General features: G+C 31.3%; 3 protein-coding genes across 3 annotated transcripts; 1 reads left to right on the forward strand and 2 right to left on the reverse strand.

The window, feature by feature from the left end:
• Positions 1–10,403: 10,403 nt before the first annotated feature.
• Positions 10,404–15,222, reverse strand: LOC123894477 (geraniol 8-hydroxylase-like). The gene is made up of 2 exons (XM_045944490.1): positions 14,154–15,222; positions 10,404–11,227 (listed from the first exon to the last, which is right to left on the reverse strand). Exons 1-2 carry the CDS (start codon positions 15,060–15,062, stop codon positions 10,601–10,603), a joined length of 1,536 nt encoding a protein of 511 aa, XP_045800446.1. The 5' UTR covers positions 15,063–15,222; the 3' UTR covers positions 10,404–10,600.
• A 5,076-nt stretch (positions 15,223–20,298) lies between these two features.
• On the forward strand, positions 20,299–22,970 carry LOC123894478 (60S ribosomal protein L11-like). Its single transcript, XM_045944491.1, has 5 exons — positions 20,299–20,443; positions 20,594–20,701; positions 20,800–20,842; positions 21,898–22,093; positions 22,594–22,970. The coding sequence occupies exons 1-5, from the start codon at positions 20,441–20,443 to the stop codon at positions 22,787–22,789; spliced, it is 546 nt and encodes a 181-aa protein (XP_045800447.1). The 5' UTR covers positions 20,299–20,440; the 3' UTR covers positions 22,790–22,970.
• A 1,886-nt stretch (positions 22,971–24,856) lies between these two features.
• On the reverse strand, positions 24,857–25,411 carry LOC123895956 (uncharacterized mitochondrial protein AtMg00810-like). The gene has a single exon (XM_045946420.1). It carries the CDS (start codon positions 25,409–25,411, stop codon positions 24,857–24,859), a length of 555 nt encoding a protein of 184 aa, XP_045802376.1.
• Between the last annotated feature and the right edge of the window lie 1,450 nt (positions 25,412–26,861).

The raw sequence follows: 26,861 nt of genomic DNA on the forward strand, positions 1-26,861 counted from the left end.
ACCAGCAAGAATTGTTTTGTGTATTAGTGTGGAGTATATGGAAGCGCAGGAATAACAAAGTGTGGGAAGATGTCACTGATTCTGACCAAACTGTGGTTGAACGTGCAAAACATTTAATCACGTCCTGGCGAAATGCACAACAGATCCGTCAATCAGCCCATATAACTCAGCCGAGTCCTCAACAAACGGTCTGGACCAAGCCAAGACATGGAAGATACAAGTGTAATGTAGATGCGTCCTTTTCGCTAGACCGCAACAAGGTGGGAATTGGTATGTGTTTAAGGGATGATCATGGCAGGTTTGTGGCTGCGAGAACAGAGTGGATAGAACCTATAGTCGACGTGGAGATTGGTGAAGCCATAGGCTTGCTGTATGCACTCAAGTGGGTAGAAGGAATGCAGCTATATGACACTGATTTTGAAATGGACTGCAAAAAGATAGTCGACAGCCTTCACAGTAAAAGAACCTATCTCTCTGATCTTGGTGCTATTTTAATGGATTGTAGAAATATTCTAGCTTCTAATCTTGTGAACTCTGATGTTAAGTTCATTAGGAGACAAGCAAATGAAGTTGCTCATAGGCTTGCCGGGGCGGCTACATCCTTAGCTAGTTTCCATAATTTTATCACTATACCATCTTGTATTTACAATATTATTATTAATGAAATGAGATAAGCTTTTTTCCGTCAAAAAAAAAAAAAAAAAATGTTTAATGCTATTTTTTTCTATTATAACATTAACTATTTATTGCTATATTTTGTTTAATTCTTAAATTTATCTTTTAGTAACATTAAAGAAGGACAATTTTACAAACTAACTCATAATTTAATTAGATTTCTTAATTTGTGTAATATGGTCAAACCGTCTTATATTGTGGTACGGAAGAAGCACAATACTACTTATGTACTAAGCTATGATGCACGTGTACTCCATTTTAGATAGAGTACCGGTACCGGGTATGTACGGCTACGCGTAAGGTACACCCTGGTACGTACCCCCAATGTACCATTTTTTCACACGGGTACGCGCGTGGTACTCTCAGGGTACGCACGTGGTTCGAATTTCATCAAAAACTGTTTCCATCCTTCTTTTTTTTTGCAACAGTTCACAATCCTATTTTTTTATTTGTTTATTTTTTTTGAATAAAGATTCACTTTTTAGTTTAGAATTATAACATATTAAGTTCCCTTCCCTTTTTTTTTATTTTTAAAAGCAGAGCCGCATATATAGTGCTACTGCTACTTCTAATTTCCTAAACGTGTAAACCACAATATAACTACTTTTAAAGTTTGCTATTTTTTATATTTAATTATTTGTTTTACCAATAGAATTCTATTATTTTAATTATATAACTATATTAAAAAAAATTATACGACGTACCCATACATTAGTTTTTTTTTAAAAATGGCGTACCACGTACCAGTACCGTACCCGCACCTATCCAAAGTAAATTTTAGCAAAACTACGACAAAACTCGTGATACGTGCTATAGTAATGTGAAAGTGTTACTAGTAAAATATGAAATGATGAATAAAAATTTAATTTATTAAATAAATAAATACTCCTTCCGTTTTAAATTATAAGGGAAAAATTCAACTTTTTTGTCATAATTAAAAGAGAAAAAACTAACATTTATCTTTTTTTTTAAAAAAAAAACATTTTTTGTCAAAAAAAACTATCATTTACCTTTTTTAAACATTATTTTTACATATTCTCATGAAATTAAATGCATTTTTTTTATGCAAAAATGGAGAGCATGATATCATAGTAAGTCATCGACTTCCCAACTATGTTGGCACCTCAATGCACTACCACTCCTCTACCATCTCACCAAAAGTATTATTAAAATGAAAAACAAAAGAAAGGGGGGTGGGGGGGCATAAACCAAACCCACCAAAACAAGATTAGCGAAAACGATAATTAGGCAAACCAACTCTATCTCTAAAGAAACTCTCTCTAGAGCAACTTGGTAATTGGTCTCATCGGACTAACCCATCAACAAAAAAACCTGCATTAGCTAATCTGTCGGCACAAGTATTTCCTTCTCTATAAATATGAGAAAATCTAAAACGGAAATTTCTAATGATATGAAGACAATTTTTCCATTTAACCTTCAGCTTCCAAGGGATCACATTCACATTAGTAAAAGCTTGAACTAAGAGGATAGAGTCACATTCAAGCTAAAGATGGGTCCATCCTTTAGCATAAGCAAATTCAATAGCATAAATTGCAACGCAAATTTCAGCATAAAGAGAGGTTGCAACACCAATATTAGCTGAAAATGCACCTAAAAAAGTACCAAGATGATCTCTAAAGATGCCACCACAACCTCTAGAGGCTCCATCAGTATTGAACTTCACCCAAAAACTAGGAGGCATGATCCAATTGACTTGTTTAATAGATGGAGGAGGGGGGAGGATGACAATCAACACCAAAATGCTTGAGGATAGAAAATTCTTTTATAGATGAGAACATGTGACCTTTGTAATTATGAGCTGCTTGATGAATAAGACTTTTTACATAGATCAAATCACGAGAAAAATAGGGATAAATATATCATTAAATTTGACATTGTTCCTGTATTTCCAAATCATCCACAAAATATTGACAATAGCTGCAATAATGAGATCATGTAATTGAGGACTCCAACCTCTGTTACACATGCCAAAAAGGAAATCAAAATTTGAGAGATCAAGAGGCATGCCTAGCAAAGAAGATAACCAGTTCCAATACTGCATTATAAACGGGCAGCGCAGGAACAAATGAGGAACAGTTTCGTCGCTACTGTCACAAAGACTGCAACATGAAATTAAATGCATTGACAAAAAACAAAATTGCATTAAATTTTTTCTCGCTACTTTTTTCAATAAGCAATAACCGATGAAAATTATTTTTATATCTATTTGAACAAAACACAATAAATCATACTCTACTTCAAATTATATCATGTTTTTGTTTTTTTAACAAGTGTAATTTTTATTTTTTCCTCTTATAATTTGGAACGGACGGAGTATAACATTACTTTAACTTATAAAGTTGAAATTAAACAATATAAGTACCGGAAAACATGTTTTTCATCAAAACAACTAGACACCTTCAACATAATTGAATGAAATTATTACAGCAAAAATGTTGGTTAAAAATATGGGATCGGGATTTGCTGCAGGAAATAAAGACATAATTTTCAATCTCAGTCATTAGTTATTGATCGGACGGTTTATATTAATAAAGTATAAAATCTCTTCAAATGATCTCGATTGTATATAATAGATTGAATGGTCTTAAACTAAAACAGTGTTAAAATTGCGGGAAACTTGACGGCGGCAAATCTGATTCGAAAAATATGTGCACCAAGTCACTATATACTATAACTATTCTCATTTTTATTTAGAAGATATTAAAAATTAAATTGTATCTTGTGAGGTTAGTTAAGTTGGTATGGACATCACATTATATATGTAGGATCGGAGTTTGATTTTCGAACACTGTTCACGATATGTGTAGAATTCTAACCACTAGACTACTTAAAAAAAACTAAATCTAACTAATTGATTATTGACAAATTAACCATTGACACGTGTTTAAATAATTGTACATCGCCCTAATGTTATTTTTAGTAACTCATTTCCAAAAAATCTTCAAAAAATTAAAATTAAAACTAAGTCCGAACTCGGACTCTTATTACCATCACAATCCAGATAATATCTTTAACCTCTTCTTCCTCAAAAGTTTTAACAAAAAAGCATTATCTTCATTAGAGAGCATATTTAATATTATCCATCCGAAAAGTTCTATGAGAAATAATCTTTCACCTCATTTTTAATATTATCCGTCCCTTGAATCCATTCATCCCATTTCTTCAACATCACCGGTTGGTTCCTTCTCTTTATGCCTTTGATACTAGCATGGAAATACCGAGTATTTGAACCCCCTCCTTGAACCCATTTCAATATTTAAATTTATTAATTAAATGAGTTGAACTTAGAGCAAATGATAATTAACGATATTTAAACACACAAATCCAATATCTTATACCTGACATCATATAAAATTCGCAAAGAATGTGTATTATTCGAGTTCTAAGGAGAGAGAAAAGTTATTAATTATTAAAAAGGTGATAACCTTATTTTATATTGTCTCTCACTGATTTTTGAGTCCGAAAAACATTTCAGTTTTTTTTTTCAATAACAAATTATATATTCATTTCAAACCTTGATGTTCTGGACTAGCCTAAGGCCCAATACGCGGGGAACTCATCCGCCCGAGTGTCGAACTCGGCCCATTGCAATACAGTCTTAAGGTCGTGCCCTCATCTTGCCTAACGACGCGACATCAGACTAATTGACATTTATTGTCATTCATAGCTTCTCAAAGTATCTCCAATGGTGGTACCACTTTGAGTATCATACATTATTAACAAGTGGTTCCTACAATGTCATGTAATACTTATGCAACTCATACATATTTTACTCAAATGATGATGACACTTTGGGTATCATACATCACTAACAAGTGGCCTCTTCTATAGGGGTGGGATAGCTCAATTGATTGTTAAGCTAGTTGAGCTAAGAGTTAAGGAGCAAGAGGTCCTGGGTTTTAAGTCTTGGCAAAGGAGAAAAAAACTAACATAATATTGTAATACTAACAACTAGGGGTGTGCAAAAAAATTGGCTATCCTTAACCAAATTACTAACCAATCCATATCAAATTTTAGTTTGCAAAATTCATTTTAAAAAAAAACCACACTACTCCAATAAAAAAACACCAATTATAAACCATAACCACATTTTGTAATTTGGTTTGGAATTGGTTTGAAAATTTAGGCCCAATAGCTAATTCAGGCTCAATCTTCAATATTTTAAAATTCTTTATTATATAATAAAATAATTAATTAAAAGAGGGGTGGAGGACCGGTGGTCAACCGGTGGTCAATGCCGGACCACCGGCGGCCGGCACGGCAGCGCTCCGACCGGCACGGCGGACGGTGGTTTTCCGGCGGACCTCCGGTGACTTTCACGGCGGCCGGTGGTGGTGCTCCGGCGGTCGGTGGTGGTGCTCCGGCGGCCGGCCACCACCAACCACCCATACTATTTTATTATTATTTTATTTTAAAAATCATATTTTTAATAATTATTTTAAAAATAATAAAAAAATCAGTTTTTAATGTTTTTAGTTTTTAAAAATAATTAAAAAATTCAGTTTTTTTTTAAAATAATTAAAAAATCAGTTTTTAATGTTTTTAGTTTTTCAAAAATTTAGTATTTTAATTTTTTTCCTATTTATTAGTTTTTTTTTGTATTTAAAAATCAGATTTTTTAATTTTAAAAATTACTCTTTTTTTAAATAATAAAAAATATTTTTAAAACAATATAAAAAACAAGTTTTCGGCTAAGTAAAAAATAATTTGGGTTTAAAAAAAATATTTTGTGGGTTGATTATAAACCAATTCAATCATAAAATTAATGAAAAATTATGTTTTTAAAATAATTAATAAATCTATTTTTTTTAATCAACTAATAAAAAAAATTAGTTTAAGTAAAAAACCTATTTAAAATTGGATCATGTGAATAACTTAAATTTTATTACAAACCGGTTATAAATTGGTTCGATCCGGTTAATAACCAAATCCAAATTAGTTTTAAAAAATAACCGGTTTGTTATTGAAATGGTTTTGGTTTAGAACCAAAACCATCAATTAGGTGTGGTGTGGTGTGGTTTCCAAACCATGCACACCCCTACTAACAACTAACATCTATGTATATAAATCCTAGATAGTTGTGGAATTGCCTATCTAAACCTTAATTCACAAACCAATGAAAACTTTTCATTTAGCCACATCATCCACTTACATCCATTTAATGTGGGGTACTAAATCTAATTATTATTATTATTATTATTATTATTATTATTATTATTATTATTGTTTTGGGTTATTATTCATTTTAATTTTTTTTGTTCATTTTATTATTTTGTGTATTTTATTGTTTTTTTTTCAAAAAAGTTAATGTTTTTGCTAATAATCTTTTGTCCAATCTTTGTAAATATAAGGAGTTGGTCGATTGTCAGGACTACTTTCTAATGATAGTAAAAAAAATAGATAAAATAAAATTTACTAATGGTTGTTATGCCCTGTATGATTTTTATCATATTCGATATTTGAATATGAGTTAAGTTAGTTTATCTTTGCTGCAATCAGTTTCAAATTAATATAAATGTCAAATTCGATAATACAGTAGTTTTTTGGTAAGAGATAATGAAGTAGTTTATCCAACTCAGAATCCTCCAATGAGATTTATAATATAAATAAAAACTTATGTTTCAACATCGATTGTTTTTCATGGTCAATTATATGTTGTCATTTCCATAGTTATTTTAAAGAATGAGTTAAAGATATTGCTAATCAATGTTAATGAAGAAAATACCAAAGTAACTTCAAATGTGATGTATAAATAAGTTTTTTAAATGTATAAACATCTATCTATATCTATCTATATATATAATTCCTAGATAGTTGTGCAACCACTAATCTAACCCTAATCCACGTCAGCCACTTATATTCAATTAAATCACTCAATAATGCCACATCACTTCTACTTACATCATTGTCATCTCTATACACTTTTTCATATGCCTACATTTATATATACCTATGACTTTTCATTATACACTCACTCAACTAATAATAATAGTTTTTACTAAATTATACGCACTAATTAATCTTTTATACTATATATTGAATTATAGTGTCCAATTAAGAATCAAATGCACAGTGTATGAGTATGACCACAAACCGTTTTCATAGTGACATGACAATTTATGGATTACCAACTTATTTTGGTAGATGCAATATGATCCATTGTAATCTTTTCAAAATGTATAAATACATCTTAAATATCTATCTTATATTTACATCACTTGTATTATTATTATTATTATTATTATTATTATTGTTATTATTATTATTATTGTTATTATTATTATTTTGTTGTTGATGTTATTATTATAATTTTCATAATACTTATTGTTTCAATTTATACAAATAATTTTTCAACATTATAATATAAAATACCGCATAACACCCGTGCATCGCACGGGTGCGGGACTAGTTGCTTATAAAAAAAAAAAAGTGATCTTTTCTATGGGTCACCCTAATATGAACCCCCAAAAACAAGGTCTAACAATGAACCCCTCAATTTTACCTGCTATAGCAGGTTGCTCCTTTTATTGGTGAGTGGGGCCCACAAAATTTGTAATAAAAAAAAGAAAGACGTTTTAAAGAAAGGGGTGGTTGATTACGTTTTTGTCCCCTTTAACTAGATCTACAACTTCATCTTCTTTGCCCAACAATGAAGAACTTGCTCTCAATTTCTTCTTCTTCAATTCTTCAACTTCATCTACAATCCATAAATTCAAATTCATCACCAGAAACACAACCACCGTTTCTTCACCACCACCACCACCACAGTCACCACCATTTTTTGACCTCCACCACAACCACCTCAATACCACCATTTTCTTGAAACACAACCACCATTTCTTCACCGTCACCACCACCACAGTCGCCATCGTTGTTTCTAGAACTCTCCGGCACCGGAAAAGAGATGAAGAATCGCCAAATCCATGTTGGTGCCACTAGAAATTTCACATTTTGATTATTTATTTATTTTTTTGACAAGCACATTTTGATTATTTTGAGGATGATGTGGATGTTGATGATGTTGTTGGTGATGATTTTGTTCTTGTTGTTGTTCTTGCCGTCAGTGTCGTTGATTTCATGATGTTAGCAGTTTTTTTTTTTTATATATTTTTTCAATTTAAATTAATTAAATTGAATAAAAAAGGCATCTATCAATATTCACAATAATAAAATAGAGGTGTTAGACACACACATATAAACAAAAAAAATTAAAGAGAAAATAATTAAAATTATATTAATTGATGTTACTATTTTATTTTCATTTTAATTTTTTTTTATTGATGTATGTGTGTCTAAATATTGTGCCTATATTATTGTGCCTAGGTAAGAATCTTTCCAATATTTATCTATGTTTATTAATTAAATCAAGAGTTTAATTGTTGTGCACCGTCGATGTAAATATTTTTTACACATACATCTAATGACGCGTTGCCAAATCATTTAATGAATGTAACACATCATGTGTTTTTAATTACCATACATGATGTGTCAGTATATTATTAGACGCATGTGCAAAATAATTTTAGACTGGCGGTGCATATAAATTAAATTCTTAAATCAATATCATCTAATTGAACTAATAAAGAAATGAGAAAAAAAGATTTGATCATCGGACTCCAAATGCATAGACATATCGTAATAACAGTTCCATCGAAAACCTAGTTTTAACGAAATGGTCATGAAGTTTGTCTAAAACTATCGATTTTTATAGGAGATTTCGAATTTTATCAATTTTACCGTTCAATATCACCTAATTGAACTAATAAACAAATGAGAAAAAAAATTTTGATCATCGGACTTCAAATGTATAGACAAATCGTAATAACAGTCTCATCGAAAATCTAGTTATAATAAAAATGCCATAAAAACTGACTAAAACTACCGATTTCACCTGAATATTTCGAATTTTATCAATCCGACCGTTCAATATAACCTAATTGGACTAACAAACAAATGAGAAAAATAATTTTGATCATAACTCCAAATGTATAGACAGATCGTAATAACAGTCTCACCGAAAATCTAGTTATAATAAAAAGGCCATAAAAATTGACCAAAACTACCGATTTCACCTGAATATTTCGAATTTTATCAATCCGATCGTTCAATATAACCTAATTTGACTAACAAACAAATGAGAAAAATAATTTTGATCATCGAACTCCAAATGTATAGACAGATCGTCATATCTGTCATCACATTAATGACATTGGCTCCAAGCTGGGGACTACATAGACCATATGCATAAATCTCAGGTATTCTATAGTCACGCTAAAAACCTTTAATTCACGCAAATATTGACTTGAGTGTCAGATTCTCTACAAGTGCAATCTCCTTCACCACCACTATACTGAAGAGGACCACTGCCGGCTAAATCGATTTTGATCGGATAAGATCACTTAAATTTTGAAGAGTTGTATTATATCGTTTTTTAAATAGATCTAGTTGAATATAAATACGGTCTCACATGAAAACAAATGAGAAGATAGATTGGCTTAGTTGGGAGAAAACGGGTATAATCAGCACGATGATTGAGATTTAAAGTGTTCAGTGAATTTATCAAAGTTTTATTAGGCGAAAAATGTTGAATGATTATTTTGAATGTAGACACTTTGATGGCAATAGTTTTTAAGATTGCCTACTACCTAAGAACCAACCTCATGAATTAATGCAAACATTGGATTTCAACAAGCAATGCAAACTTTCATTGTATTCTAAATTATACCATTAGTTGTTTAAAATTTACGCTTAGGTAAAACAAATGTGAAGTTGTAATATGTTCCATTGTATTCTAAAGTATACTATTCAAGTTGTTAACAAAGCATAGAAACTAAAGCGTAAGAAAAATTCTTCTCCTAAAGAAAAATTAAACTAAGAAATCATGCTTTGAAATCAACAAAGATCGTCTAAAAGTATACAATCTTTGTAGTTACTTCTCATTGTAAATTAAATATTGCCTTGTTTACACAATCAATTTACATTCTCCATGCGGATGATTTCTTTAGTATTTTATTATTTTAGCTAGATTTAGTTTTATTATATTTTAGGTAGATTTCTTATTTTTATATTTTATCTAGATTAGTTATTTTTATTTAGCTAGGTTTATTTTTTTTATTTTTACAATCTTTTAGAAAATTTGTTATTTTTATTTTTCTCTACTATTTAAGCTAAACTATTGTAGCCTTGAAGGCAAACCTTTTTATTCAATAAAATATAGAGAATTTTCTCAAGTTTGGTGCATTTCAAATTAATTACTTTTCTGGTGGATTCCAAAAATCTGATGGATTTCAGAACTTTATCTTACAGGTTTGTCACTTGCAAATCTGTGTTCCATAATAGGATTAGCGCTTGCTATTCTACCAGCTTACGTACTGCGTCAGTTGATATCAGAGCAGGTTTCTCCTATTCTTTTCCTAACGTGACCGCTTCCGTACTGCGTCAAAATTAGCCTATGACACTTACAACACTAAGGAAAATGTCACAACAAGAGGTATTACAACAAAGTAAACACGAAAAAAGAAACACGTACCTACTAACTTACATTTAACCCAAATTGTTTACTTTTATAGAACAACACACACATGCATGTAGGATTTACATCCTCTCTCATTTTGTAACCGGTTCAATAAATTTTTTTTTACTAACACATGATACATTCGCATAAGATAACACACTTTACAAAAAAAAATAAAAATATTTTACTACACTACTGCACTATACTGTTTATTCAACTTGGGATCAGGATTGTCTGCCGTAACTGCTTCCTATAGTTACACGCAGTAATAAATTTTGGCCGTTCAAAAGTGATAAGACGGTCCTAATTGATCAATGTAGATTGAAAACTGTTTTAATCTCAACTTCATTTTTAATCAGGCGGTCAAGAATGATTACTACATTAACGCAATTACAACATATAATTATTTTCCGTCAATTTGATTGGAACAATTCTAACAGGTTGAGATTTTTCCAAAGTTATCCCATATTCATCTTCCTTATTCAAATCATCAACATTCAATCCATCTTCAAGTTTCCAACTAAAGCAATTAATCAAAGATCCCAACATCAAAGGCAACATTCTAATAGCCAAAGGTAAACCAGGACAAATTCTTCTACCAGACCCAAATGGAATAAGCTCAAAATGATGTCCTTTAACATCAATTTCACAATCCAAAAACCTCTCTGGTAGAAAAACATTGGGATTATCCCATTTATTTGGGTCTCTACCAATAATCCAAGCATTAACCAAAATTTGTGCATCTTTTGGAATAATATAGTCACCAATTTTGACATCTGTTTCGGCTTTACGAGGAAGTAAAAACGGAACTGCTGGATGTAAACGAAATGTCTCTTTTATGACTGCTTGCATGTAAGGTAGTTTGGCTATGTCTGTTTCTTGTATTGCAATACCTTTGCCAACAGCTTGTTCGAGTTCCTTTTGTACTTTTCTCATGATTTCTGAATTGTGCATTAACTCTGCCATTGCCCATTCTAGTGTATATGTTGCTGGTTCTGTTCCTGCAACAAATAAGTTCTGGTGTATACCAAAATTTATGGTAGCAATTTTTTTGAGTAAATATCTAATTTGGTCTCAGAAATTGTAAGATTCTGTTAGAAAATTAATATCTAAGGTTAGTAGGTTCTTTAAGTTTTTTAGGTAAAAAATAGGTCTTTTAAATTTCTAATTAGTTGCATCATTATCCTTCTAGTTAATTTTCTCCAACATACGTGTCTTTTTCATCAAAATATCCACTATGGTGGAAGTCGGCATTAACGATCAATCACAGTGCAACAAGGTAACTGAAAGTGAAACGGCGCAACAAGTTTTTGTAACGGAGGATAACTCGAAGGGTTACAATGCAACGATTTAGAAACTTCAAGAACCTATTTGTTATCTAAAAAACTTAAAAGACTTAACTATTACCTAAAAAACTTAAAGGATCTAACCGTTACAAATGCAAAAGTTAAAGGACACCTAGATGCATTTGGCCGATATTTAGATATATGCAAGTTCTATAAGTAGATAGAGCTCGGTATATGGGTAAGGTGCGCAGGTCGGTCCGTTTAACCTGTAGTCCGCATAGACCCGAGACTAATTTTTATTGGTTCGTTTATATTTTTTTCCGTGTGGGTTGGACCGTTAAAATCGTGGGTTATGTGGGTTCGCAGGTTGGCCCGTGACCCTTATTTTTATTTTTATATATAATTAATTACACATTTTGTCTTTTATAAATTATAACTTAGTCCATGTTCAAATCCAACATATCTCTAAAAAAAAAAGTCTATTGAAGTTTTTATTAAATATCATTTGTGTTTATTTTATGAATTTGAGGTGTGTATGAAGAAAGAATGATAATCATTGAATTTGATTTTATTTGCATTGCATACATAGAGAAGATTGATAAACTCAAAATTTATATTTTTATTTGTTGCTTACAATTTATATGTTATAACATAAATTATTAACAACGATATAGATTTTTTTAGCTTTTATAATATCAATATTTTAGTTTATTTTTTAGAAAAAGTGATTTTTCTAAATTTTTTATATCAGTCCGTGCAGGGGCGGATCTGTTCAAGGCTTGGTATGGCTATAACCACACCAGCCCAGGCCAAATTTTTCTAAAAATAAAAAATAAAAATTTTATAAATAATTTTAAGTCATTTTGTATACATATTCGTACAAATATTAATGTAAATATTAGTTTAGAGTTTATTATTGATAACTGTAAGTATCTTGTATACATATTAGTTTAATTTTTAGTGCAAATATTAGTTCATAGTCTATCGTTGATGATTTCAAGTTTTTGGTTATACATGAAGTATTATTTTAAGTTATATAGTTTAATTTTGGCTTAATTGCATATTTAGTCCCTTATGTTTATTTTAGGTTTCAATTTGGTCTCTTATGTTTAAAAAGTTTCAAGTTGGTCCCTTATGTTATTGATCTCAACATAAGTTGGTCCTTTTCGTTAAATTTTGAGTTAATTTTTTCGAACTTTTTGTTAAATTTTGAGTTAATTTCTTCTAAAATTTCACATAGTACTCTCCTAAGTGGTTCATGTACGCAAATTCATTAGATATGTCAACGATTTAAACAAAAATTTGACGAAAAGGATCAAATTGAAACTTTTTAAAGATAGGGGACCAAATTGAAACCTAAAATAAACATAAGGGACCAAATATGTAATTAAGCCTTTAATTTTATAAAAATCAACTTTGAGTTTTTTGTCAAAAAATAGTGGACAACTAATTGAATTTATAGGATTGGGTAAAATTAGCAATTGAACTAGCATATAAATATAATATGACATAAAAAAATGTTTAATATATTTAATTTTTTCAAGTAAGATAATACGGGTAAAATTGGAATAAAAATTAATAAGTTATAAGCTGATTGAGTTAAACAAGTGATATGCATCATTTAAGATATGTTCAATAAATTATAGTTTTTTCATCTTTTTTTTCGAATAGAAATTTTGTGGTTTTTAGATATAGTTTATTGGTTTCTTTTTTTGAATAAATAGTTTCTGATCGTTGGTTTGTTGTTCTTTTTTGGATATACATATTGTATTAGTAGTAATTTCACATGTTGTTCGTTGTTTAACTGAATTATTATCAAGATGAAAAAAATTGTAATGTCTAAATTTTTTTAGCCCCACTAGAAATTTGTGGCTGGGTCCGACCCTGAGTCCGCGGGTCAACCATTTAACCCGCGGATTTATGCAGACCGGACTCAAGCCAACTAACTCGTTTATATTTATTGACGGGTTTGTTCGTCCCGTTTAATGTATAGATTTATGCTGGGCTAGTTAAACTGGGCCCGCTTACCCAGCTCTACAAGTAGACGCTCTGAAGTCTGAAAGCTAGTTACATGCTAGATAAACCTTTTTTTTTTTTTGCTGAGCTGGATTTGAACCTGTTAGTGTAAACATATTAGCAACGAATTTACAAATCCATCTCAATTAACCACTCGGGCATCGACGGAGGAACCATTTTAGGCTTTATTTATTGATAATCCCAGATCAATTTCATTCCAGACAATGACCTAATCTTTATTAATTTCGAAAAAACAAGATTGACTAGAAACGGGGCCTGAAAATATAGTTTATTTTTATTTTGTGTCAAATTCTCAATTTTAAGTTTAAAAATAAGTGTGAACTTACTATTTCTAAAAGACGTACAACAACACATCAGTGATGATTTAGCCAATTTTCTAAGTACCATGGCATGGCGGAAATGATCCACCATTAAATTAAATATAGTAGTAGACATAATTTTCATAAACTGTTAATGTTATTTTACATTGTCGACAAATTACGCCAATGACTTTAAAAGTAGTTATATTTAAGTTAAAGTATTGTCCAAAAAAAAATCAATAATATGATGATCATGATTGATTAACAATGTAAATATAAATTAAATTCAATATATTAAGAAGGTATCATAGAAAAACATACCAGTAACAAATGTTCAATCTCATCTTTATCCATCTCAATCTTCCCATCATCTAAAGAAATATTAAGTAAAGCATCAAGCATATCATCATTTCCAATACAACCAGTACCTTCCCTCATTTTCAACCTTTCCCCAACAAATCTCCTAAAAATACTTAAAACCTTATTAACAGAAACAACTGAACGCCTTCTAATACCCTGCAAGTCAAAAAACTTCAACCTAGGAAAATAATCCGACAAATTCGGCGTTCCAACTTCCTTCAATATACTCACAATAATCTTCTTGTACTCTCCAGCCTCCTCGGCCGAATTCACAAAATCCGTCGAGAAAAAAGTATTCGACAACAAATTAACCGTCGTCTTAAAAGCAACTCTTCCAATATCCACAGCTTCCTCATTTTCACTACACTTTTCAATGTCATCAAGAAAATCTTGTAATTTCCTACGCCTTAGCGCTTGGCTCGAATCGAGTGTTTTACTCGAAAACAACTGATTATTGCAAATTTTTCTTAGGTCACGCCAACGAGGCGAAACACGCATAAAAGATAAACTATATTGGTCGTGGTTGAGAACGGATAGTGCGTCCGGGACAGTTCGGTTTGAGAGTAAGTTGTCATGTGTTTGGAGAATTTCTTTTGCTATGTCTGATGATGAAACTACTATGGTTGTTATTTGGCCTAATTTTAGTGTCATTATTGGGCCATGAATGTTGGAAAGGTTTGCTAAAGAATGGTGTGGTTTATTGCCTAGGTTTAAAAGGTTCCCTATTATGGGAAGTGGTGAAGGACCTGGTGGAAGTTTGGAATGACTTTTTTGATTTATTTTTTTGGTTGGGTTGAGAAATTTGAAAAGGAGAAATAGAGATAATGTGAAATATAGGTAGGAAAGTGTGGAACTTAGTATGAAATCCATTTTTTTGATATTTGAATTGAGCAAAAAAAGAGAGAGAAATATCAAACATGTAATGTAGGAAAAAGATTTGATTGACAACTATGAATTGTTAATACAAGTGAGTTTGTTTCATGAGGAGCTCAATATATTTATACATTATATATGATCAACTTGTACTTTGAAGTTTGGATTGGAACTTCCGGCAATCAAATTATTATTTACTTTCACAAGTCCGGCAATCAAAGTTTGTTTACTATTTCATGGAAGATAAAATATAATTTACTGAATTAACATTCTCCTTCAATTGTATCGGTTAGAACTATATGGAGCTTAGTTTATTCCTATAAAATCAGTTTGTTATTAGGTGCGGGTCATTTTACATCCTATGTGAAACTCTTAAAATACTACTCATGCTTATTACTATTGAACTTATTAAGTGAATTTAGAAAGAATATTGTGTACCCGTTATTTTTATTTTTACTTAACCCATTGCTATATTTGTTTGTAGAATTATCTTTTACCCATAACAACTTCAACCGTTAAAAGAGCTTTCTCCCCTGTAGTATTATGTGTGGGGGGGTGGTGGTGGAGGGTCACTATTCAAAATTCTTAGAACCGTCAAAGTATTAGAGACACTTTAAGAAGTAGTATTAACCAATAAAAGTCATATAATAGAGTGGTTTGTAAAATTGGTTTATGCCTACTTTGCCTAATGACTAAATGATCTGACATGAATTGATTTATTTTTTTTGGTCAAGACCTGAACTAATATTTTAATTGACCAGGTTTGGATTTGATTAAAAATTTACCCATATATCTCAATAATTAATTAATTAATAATATATTTGCAGAAAAATTTACTGCAAATTTATTTTCATTTTTGATAGAAATTATCATAGAAAAGTTTTTAAGGATTTCAAAATTCACAGGAAACAATTATCTATGAAGATATTATTAGTAAAAAAAATTATCTATGAATATATTAACTGGGAACCAAGTCCTTGAAAAAATCAGCTGGAAAAATGTAATATTAATGACTACCTCCTTTTTTTAAAATATAATATCCTTTTTACTAATCAAGCAAATTAACAAAATTTGTAAAATTAAAGATATAAATTTGTGTGCACGATGAAGATAAGATTAATTAGAAAATATAACTATAAAAATACAGTAACTAGTTTTACATACTATTATAGATTGGTCGGTTATTACAGGACGAGTAACAATTTTAGCCAAACCTGCATGACTTATTCTAGTAGTGTAGACACAAAGATATATAACTACAAAGGCAATAATATGCATCATTTGAGGGCTGACATTTGGAACAACTAAATGATAAGCATATATTTTACTTCATGAGTATCCACCCGAGCCAATGAATAAAATCACATTAAAAACATCTCGTTAGTTTAGCTTAGTGACATTCACATTACATATATATACATATATATATATATATATATATATATATATATATATATATATATATATATATATATATATATATATATATATATATATATATATATAGAGTTGGATTTCGAATCCCGATCATCTTACATATTCATCTTAAAGGTGAGATTTTTTTTTTCACCACCAGGTTAATCTAATTCGGGTAAGGGTGAGAATTTTTAGTCACTGTGTTATTTGACAAAAAATAAATAACATTAAAACTAAAAGGGTTAAATATTGGGCTTAGGCCCCGTTGAATACAAAAAAAAAGGGTTAAATATATTTTTTCCCATATAACTATCTTTAATTTTATAAAGATTGAATTTTTTAACCATTAAACTACTTGAAAAAAAAAAAATCTTAAATTTTGTTTCTAGTTCTTACAAACTAAAATTTAACCCAAACTAAAATAAAGGCACATACACATATTGTGATAAGAAAGAACATAAGACAACCAAGATATTATATTCAAGATATTATATTCAAGTGGTTAACGAACTTCTCCTAGAATGAATTGTTTGGAACAACCCGAATTTAATTTCTGGTGAGAACAGTTTTGGGTTTGTCATTACCACTTCAACATTTCCGTCCTACGGCAACTCCAAAAAATCATTGCGTACTGTAAAAAAAAAGTTCTCTTTTCCTACGAGAACGGTCATGGTGGACTAAGGCGTTGTCTAGTCCTTACATAACGGTTTTACCTCTTAAAAGGCAACGTCTTTTAAAAATCGTACTCTAAGGCATGATTTTGAGGATTTTTTTTCAAAACCAACGCATTATGGTATGCTACTCTATAGATAACACTAAAAAATCGTTGTTGTTGCCTATAACATTTTTAAAAAATATCAGAAAATTATGGTGAGGCGCATTTCATTCATGAACATAGAAAACATTAGGATGGTTATCTGTTGGGTAATATCACTAAGAATCAATGACACAAAGTCAATACAAATTAGAATAGCTTTCTTATAAAGTACAAAAATGGACACATAAATATTATATTTTAAAACCTAATTCTAATATGCTTGCAAAATCTCTACAACAAATTAGAAATTCATTGTGGTTGATGTTTAGAACGACGGAACTTCTAAAGATTTATTTCGTGTTTTTCATTCTCCTATGTCTAACCCGTAGTTTCAAATAAAAAGCTTATTTCTACATTGGTGATTTAAGATATATATAAAGCAACTTGTAACCAAGAAATAAATTTTAGACACAATATTACCAATACCGATAGAAGAAGGGTTCTATATTTTGAAACTGAAGATATCTTCGCGCTGACGACACTTGAGGATCACAAACCAACAATGGAAATATTATAGAAAGGTCAACATTGTGAATTAATTTGAGAACATAACTAGCAAACACTAAGAAATAATGTAAATTAAACAAACCTAAGACCATAAAGTATAATCATGTAAAATATAGTTAGATATAAATATAATTATAAAGCAAACAGAACTTAAATAGAATTCAAAAGTATACTTACCTTACAACCAAATACTGGATTGTCAATTTCTCCTTACCCCGGAAACTAGAGAGTTGATATCAAAAATAAAATAAAACATGTGACAAGGGCAATGTGTTAACAAATCTTGGACCAAAGACATTTATTATTCATTTTAAGGTAAGTTTTTAATTATTCGCCATGTAATAGAGTGAGTTTACATACCTAATTACTCCATCTGTCCCAATTTGATTGATACATTTGACTATTGTGCACTACTCACACATGTTGTTTTCCCCTTATTTTTCTACTAATAAACAAAAATAAATATTAACATATAAGATGTTGATTGATTCATCTCGATGAATATTTTTAAAATATCAAATTTTTATAATTTTTACTATTATACAATTAAAAATATTAATCGTCACAGTTATACATCGACATGCGAGAAATAGTCAATTGTGTCAATCAAATTAGGACGAAGGGAGTACAAATTTTGTTAATATTTATAATCACGCTACACTTTTTTTTTCTTAATATGATTTACAAGTAAGACCTTTTATTGTGGCAGTTGTTTACTTTTACCTTGTATTTTGGCTTAGTCCACCCAAGATGTATCTTGTTTCTTTTTTAATAACATTTTAGTGATGCTTACTTTGTTGGATCTGGATGAGGTGCTAGCTTAGTTGAGATGTCGGTTCCTTATCCTTCAAACGATACCAACTTGACTTCTTGAAAGTGACAGAAAGACCACCATTTCATGAAAGCGATGTTGGCAACCGGTTTCAGGCTCTGGTTCAAACTCAGGTTCATGGTCATCGTCATGCATTTCCCCTTCAGAATTACTCGTGGCCCAGAGTTGTTACCACTACTTTATTCCAAATCAACAAAATGATCTTTTTTATATGAATGACAATTTCAGGCTCACCCTCAGGATCAACAACGACGACTTCGGGAACCGCAACCTCATTTTCGTCATCTTCCTCCTCCTCTAACGTAGTAGCAAGCAAAACAATCTGGAGTCCAGTATCGTCACTCGCCCTCAAAACACACAACTGGTTGTGACCCACACCACACTCTAGGGAATGACAAAAAAATAATCAATGCGATCCCACTTAAGTGAATCCTGGTACACTTGTTTGAATGAGATGAAAGATTCATGATTTTTGACATCGACGTTTCACTTAAAACGCTAAAAATGTGAAAAAATAAACGAATAATGGGAGGACCTCCTGCCGATTCACACCAATACTGTCTTCACTTGAGCCCAAGACAGAGGATGCAGATGAGAGGGAGCAATCCAAAAATGTTTTATAACTTCAATTTCAAAATTAGTCAAGGGAAACCAGACATGCATTGTTTTGAGCAAAATATCAAATATCGATAAATGGGAAGGACGCCCTAGCTATTAGATGGACCCACATCTATACCAACATTTTTGTAACGTTACCGCATTAGGATAGTGGGATGGAACACCTAGAACGTCCTTCAGAATATAGAAGCAACGAAGAAGAAAGAGGGGTACATGGGTTAGTTATGAGTTAGTTAGAAAAACTATATTCTCACCATTATGATTCCAACTTTTCCCACCCTCTGAATATACTCGGTCACCCTCTGAAATTACCAAACTAACCCTCTCGCTTTCTTGGATGTGAGCACTTTTTCGCACTCTAAGTAGCGAGTGTCAATATTTTTAACTCAAATCCACCCCCAAAATGAAAAAAATCATGAAAAAAGGAGTTCACATTCTAGAAAGTGAACTTAGCTGCAGTTCGTATTCTAGAAAGCGAACTGACTGCGGTTTGCATTCTAGGAAGCGAACTCAGCTGTCGTTTGCATTCTAGAAAGCGAACTCTTTCCCCCCATTTTTCTATTTACACACTCGCTTTCTAAGTAGCGAGAGGGGTAAAATGAGGTTTTCAGGGGGTGATCATGACTGTCGGGGGCGCCAGAAGTAACTTTCTACCATTATTGGCCCTGTTTGTTTCAGATTTTTCACCAAAAAAATCTATTTTTTTTTATTTAAAAAATCCATTTTTTTTATCTTACTTATGTTTGTTTCAGATTTTTTCAAAAATGATTTTAGTTTGGTCAAAGTGAGAATTTATTTTCAATAGCTTTTATCAAAATCTATTTTTTTATCACTCATCATTTCTCACCATCTTAAAAAAATAAATTTTTATGATCGTAAACAAACGGAAAATAGCTTTAAATTTTATTCTCAAACAAACAGGCCCATTATCTCATAACAAACTTAAAATCTGATAGTTTGGGCTTGGGGTACATGGGTCGACAATGCTAGTTATGGGTTAGTTAGAAAAAAGTAATTTTTTTGTCATAAAAAATGAAATTAACGAAAGAGGGGTATTATAGTCCATACACATCCATCAAAACCCTAGTATGCTTCTCCACCCAGTCGTATTAATTCTCTTTATGTCTCCTTTCCTCACTGCCGCACCACATCACAACTCAATCTCTCTTCCGTTTCCAATCCCAAATGGTACTTCTTTCTACCCTTTCTCTCTTATCATTTTCCAATAACTCTTCTTCCTCTCTGAATCTCAATCTGTTATTCTTATTATTATTATTATTATTATTATTATTATTATTATTATTATTCTGTTCTGATTCGAAATGCAATTTGTAACAGGCTTCCGAGAAGAAACTCTCGAACCCCATGAGGGAAATCAAGGTTCAGAAACTCGTTCTCAATATCTCCGTTGGTGAAAGTGGCGATCGTCTCACCAGAGCCGCAAAGGTTTTTTATTTTTTTTATTTTTTTTACTCAAATTTTTTTTTGACTTTTTTTTGTTTTGAATCTTATTGTTCTAACATGTTCATTTTTCTATCTAACAGGTGTTGGAACAATTAAGTGGTCAAACTCCAGTGTTTTCTAAAGGTTGTTTTTATTTTAATTCTCTTTAATTTGATTTTCAATATTGAATAAATAAATAAATGTTTTGAATTGGATTAATGTTTTAATTTGTTTATTTTGGATTCATTCATAATAACAGTGACTTGCTTGGCTTGTTTTTGATTTATTTGTGTGACTGTCTGTATAAATTTTGCTGCATTGCTTTTCATTACATTGATGTTAATGATGCTTTATCGATAGATATTGCTGTATAATTGAGTAACAAGGAATGAAAATCAATATTCTTAAGTTTAAAAGTGATTGAATCATTTATATGTCTGTTCATAAGTTCATGAGTTTGATCCAATTATGTTGTTTTTAATGAGAATAAAATTTATGGGCTCTATAATAATTGAGTCACCAGCAGGAGTCAGTTCAATGACTGCCTGACTGCCGCTTGGAGCCTAAACGAAAATACCGGAAGAAGACCCTTGGAACCTTTTGGTTGTTTTCAAGACACAATTATCTGGTGAAATTGTTGCATCTTGTAATCCATATAGTATATATATATTGTAGGTCAAAATGTTTTCAAGACACAATTATCTGATTTCGAGCTGTCTAGTTGCGATTTTCAATCTTAAAGATGTTTTCATATCTTTATAAATTTTGCTGCATTGTTTTTCATTACATTGATGTTAATGATGCGATATTGATAGATATTACTGCATAATTGAGTAAGAAGGAATGAAAATCAATATTCTTAAGTCTTAAGTTTAATGGCTCTATTATAATTGAGTCACCAGCAGGGGTCGGTTCAATGACTACCTGACTGCCGCTTGGAGCCTAAACAAAAATACTGGAAGAAGACCCTTGAAACCTTTTGGTTGTTTTCAAGACACAATTATCTGGTGAAATTGTTGCATCTTGTAATCTATATATTATATATAGGTCAAATTGTTTTCGAGATACAATAATCTGATTTTGAGCTGTCTAGTTGTGATTACCAATATCTTCATATCTTAATTCGAATAAAAATTTCACATTATTGGATACTGAGTCTGTTTTCTGATTGTTTCTTGCTTTGTTATTTTTATTGACAGCAAGATACACTGTCCGTTCTTTTGGTATCAGAAGAAATGAGAAGATTGCATGCTATGTCACTGTTAGAGGTGACAAGGCAATGCAGCTTTTGGAAAGTGGTTTGAAGGTGAAGGAATATGAATTGCTGAGAAGAAACTTTAGTGATACTGGGTGCTTTGGATTTGGTATTCAGGAGCATATTGATTTGGGAATCAAGTAAGCTCAAAATCTCTTGTATCTTTTTTTGGTACATAAAATCTCTTGTATCTTTAGCTGAAGTACTGCTGAAGTGCTCGTTTTAAAGTAGTTATATGGCATGTGAAGCTGTTATGATTAAGTTTGTTTAAATTTTTGCTTTAACTATTATCATTTTTCTAGTAATTATTCTATTCTACAAAATGAAAAATGGCAATGCTCTTGGGTTGGATTTTTTAGTAGAGTCTGTAGTTGATCACAATGCATGTTTGTTTTGAAGTTATGACTTCATTTGATTTTTCAATGTCTTTGTAAGCAATAAGCACTTTTGAAATTTTAGCTATGATTTCCTTCGATTCTTTTCTCTGTCTACATCAGTTGAATTACATCTGTTGCTTTCTATTTGCATATAATGTTTTGCAATTATAATTCACTGATAAATCCATCTTCAAATGATATTGTATGGTCATCAAGTTTTTATATTATTTAAATATCTTTATTAAACAATGTTTCTTTCTCAGGTATGATCCTTCAACCGGTATTTATGGGATGGACTTCTTTGTTGTTCTCGAGCGCCCTGGTTACAGAGTGGGACGTCGTCGTAGGTGCAAGGCTCGTGTTGGGATCCAACATCGTGTTACAAAGGAGGATGCAATGAAATGGTTCCAGGTGAAATATGAGGGTGTGATCCTCAATAAGTCACAGGCAATTGTTTAGGTTACTTAGGCTAGTTGAAAGAGCATTTGCAAGTTTTGTTAATTATAATTTGAAGTTTCTTGAACCAATCTTGAATTTCTTGAATATTTGTCTTGTTATATGGACCGTCTGAAAACTTTTATTTCTAATCCTTTATTTTGTTGCCTTATTTATGAATTGAATATTCCCTGTTTTGCATTCAGCTGTTTATGTTTGAAAAACATCTGTAGAAATTCAAACTATGCCGATGCCATCCTTTATATTTCAAAGCTCATATTTGAGTTACTGTTTCTGTACTTCAAAATTGCATATGCAGAAAGATGATAGTTGGTCCTTTTCTGCAGTTCACGAATGTGCCTCATGAAATGATATGTATCCTATCAAGTTGTGTTTAGCAACTTTGCAAAATTTTTGAAAATTATATTTTTTATTGGTCCTATTATGTAAATTAGTTTTTTTTAAGAAAATACTAAAAAGAAAATACTTAAGAAATTAATAAAGTGGTGGAGGACCTGCATTTTCATTCCTCTTGTTTAAACTTATGGACGTTTGGATTTTTAACCAATTATTGTTCAAGTTGTAATGAATCCATTAGAGTATTTTAATATGTAGCCGTGCAAAAGTAATTCAATTCTTAAATTCTTTGTTCGAAGAGACTTACAATGAGTGAATAACGTTTACATAGGGTTATTGAGCAATTCTTGAATTTGAACTATAAAATTTGGCATGGAAGTAATTAAATAGATATTTCATTTAAAATTGTACTCCCTCCGTGACAATATATAAGCAAAAATTATCTTTTTAGGTTCATTGCATATTTAATGTATCTGATCTATATTGTAGAATAGATGCATTAAATATGCAATAAACCTAAAAAGTTAATTTTTGCTTATATATTATCACGGAGGGAGTACATGTGGCCAAGGTTATGGTGCATAATGCACTATGCATAAATACCCAGATTGTTTAGCGTGCCCTCCAGATTGCTTAGCATGCCCCCCATATGCTTAGCGCGCTTCCCAAATTGTTTAGCGTGCCCCTTAGATTTTTTTTATAAAAAATTTTGATTAATTAAATTTAAGTTTATTGATTAGGGATAATTTTCAGAGTATTATGTATGGTTAAATGTTTTAGTAGTTAGTTTTAAACTAAAATCATGCCAAAATCATTTTGCTGTGGAATGGTTTCAGAGATTTGTACTCCAAAACCATTTTGCTATGGAATGGTTTCAGAGATATGTACTCCAAAATCATTTTGCTGTGGAATGATTTCAGAGATATGTTTTCAAAAACCATTAGATGTACTTAATAGATTTTATGTTAATTGTGGTAAATTAAACCATAATTACAGTACATGTTTTTTTTAGGTGATTACAAAGGTTTTCTTTTCCTTTCAAAAATGAATTTTCATGAATGTATGTAAATATCTATGAGTATTTCAAAATTTGAGCATTATCAATATCTACGTGGATATGAAGTTGACGCGAGTATCATATTATATTAATATAAGAGAGTGGATATGAATATCATTATATCAAACTATGGGTCACTATAAATTCACATGGATATCCTTAACAAAATAATGTCAAATATGAGGGTTTGAATTTAATGAAACTAAGAACTGGTGAATTGCACATTGTGAATTTGTTGCTATGCAACTTTTCAATACTTTATTGATTTTCAATATTTTTTCTCAAATGAACTTTTACACAACCAGATAGTATTTATATATTGAATATCCTAACAAACTTCAACCAATCAGTTACAACCATGTAACTGCACCAACTTAGCTGGCTCTAACTATTTCTGTCAGCGCGGCACATCTTGCCAGCTTGGCATTGACCAAGTCTACTCTATTACTCTATTACTCCCGCTCAAACTTAGGGTGGTTTGGAGGAAAACACTATAAGTTTGTCTCTAAGAGTAAGAAACCTTGCAGTAGGGAGAGGCTTGGTAAGTGCATCAGCAATTTGATCCATGCCAGGGACATGATGGATGGTGAGGGCTTTAACAAGAACTTTCTCTCGGATAAAATGAATATCAAGCTCCAGATGCTTGGTGCGCGCATGTAGAACCGAATTGTGAGCAATCATAACTGCATTGACATTGTCACATAAGAGCACAGGAGTGTGACAGGTATCTTGAGCTCGACAAGGAGAGATTGAATCCAAAAAATGTCAGAGGTGGTGTGAGCCAATCCACGATACTCAGCCTCATCAATGGATCTGGCTACCAAAGGTTGCTTTTTAGCACTCCAAGAGACCAAGTTAGGACTAAAGAAAATACAAGACCCAGAGGTAGACCGTCGGTCACCCAAGTCACTAGCCCAATCTGAGTCATTATATGCACAAATAGAAAATTTGGAAACTGCTTTTGAAGGTTGCAGTAGCAGGCCTTGAAGACAAGTACTCAGTAGATAACGCAAAATGCGTTTGACAGCTTGCCAATGAGACAGAAGCGGGGTGGCCAGAAATTGACATACCTTATTAACGTAAAATACAATCTCAGTTTTGATGAGGATAACATACTGCAGAGCTCCCACAATGGAACGATATTCGGTGGCATCGGGTAGAGTATCAGTACCAAACTTGGAGAGTTTGAGACTACTTACCATAGGAGTGGTAATGCCCTTTGCTTCAGCCATGTTTGCGCGATGAAGTAAGTCTCGAATATACTTGGACTATGTAAGGAGCAGGTTGAAAGATGGATATTATAGTGTTTTGTTCAAAAGGAAATAAATTTAGTGGAATAAATTTTATGTGACTACAAAGGTTTTTTTTTTCTTTCAAAAATGAATTTTCATGAATGTATGTAAATATCTACGAGTATTTTAAAATTTGAGCATTATCAATATCTACATGGATATGGAGTTGACGCGAGTATTATATTAATATAAGAGAGTGGATATGAATATCATTATGTCAAACTATGGGTACTATGAATACACATGTATATCCTTAACAAAATAATGTCAAAATATGAGGGTTTGAATTCTATTTACTATTTTAAATTGTATTTATTAAAATTAATTTAATCAACCCACTAGGTTTGGTCTAGTGGAGATGAATTTGAGTAGTATGTTATAGGTACTGAGTTTGATCCTCAGCTCATTATAAACCAGAAATAAATTAATTTAATCATCAAAACTTTTAATACCAACTTAACACAAACATTACAGAAGTTAAAACCATAAAGATTTTAAGCAAAGTAAAATAGAGAATGTACTTAGTAAGAAGGGAATTTTAGAAGGATAAACAAATTTAGTCTATTTTAGAAGGACTTGAATAATTATAATCACCTTATTACAATTTTTAGGATAAAAGACTTTTCACCCAGCGATCTCCTTAGGATTTTTTGCCTTACAAGAGAGAACTTTTTCGTCTAAGACAAGTTGTTGCACTACTTGCTGGATTATAGAAGGTTTGAGTTTGTATTAGTGTGATACAAATTATGATGCTAGGACTCTAACTCTCAAAGAGAAGATTTATAATTATAATCTATATCAACTATATCAATTTAAGTGTACTCAAGATAATTTGATTGATGTACAATATGATCTAATCAACTCTCAAAGAGAAGATTTATAATTATAATCTATATCAACTATATCAATGTGTTTTAAAGTTCAAGTTAAAATGCACACTAGAAAAATTGCCTTCAAGATAATTAGATTTGATCATATATATGTTGGTTTTTTAAATTCCTTGAAGGATTTAAGAACATAGTCTTTTTCTATATCTAGACGTTGAAGGCTTATGATAGATTTTGCATTCAACGACCTCTAATATTTTAAAGTGATTTTGTTTATGCAAAACATCCTAACAAGCTCATTCATAAACATTTTGGTGCGTTCCATTGCACATTTATTAACGTGATACTCACTTGTTGACTATTCACGATGACACTCTAATGTGCACTTGGTGCTTCATACAATTCTGATGCTTATAGTGAATGGTTTGAGCTGGAAATTTATAACCGTTGCTTGGAAAATTCTGTTTGAATAGGGGTGAGCATTGGGCGGTTTTTGGCCCAAAATCTCTCACCCGAACAAAACTACAAGTGAGAGTTTGTGGCCCAATTGCATGTGTTCGCAC

The sequence above is a fragment of the Trifolium pratense genome, linkage group LG7, assembly GCF_020283565.1.
Source record: "Trifolium pratense cultivar HEN17-A07 linkage group LG7, ARS_RC_1.1, whole genome shotgun sequence".
NCBI lineage: Eukaryota > Viridiplantae > Streptophyta > Magnoliopsida > Fabales > Fabaceae > Trifolium > Trifolium pratense.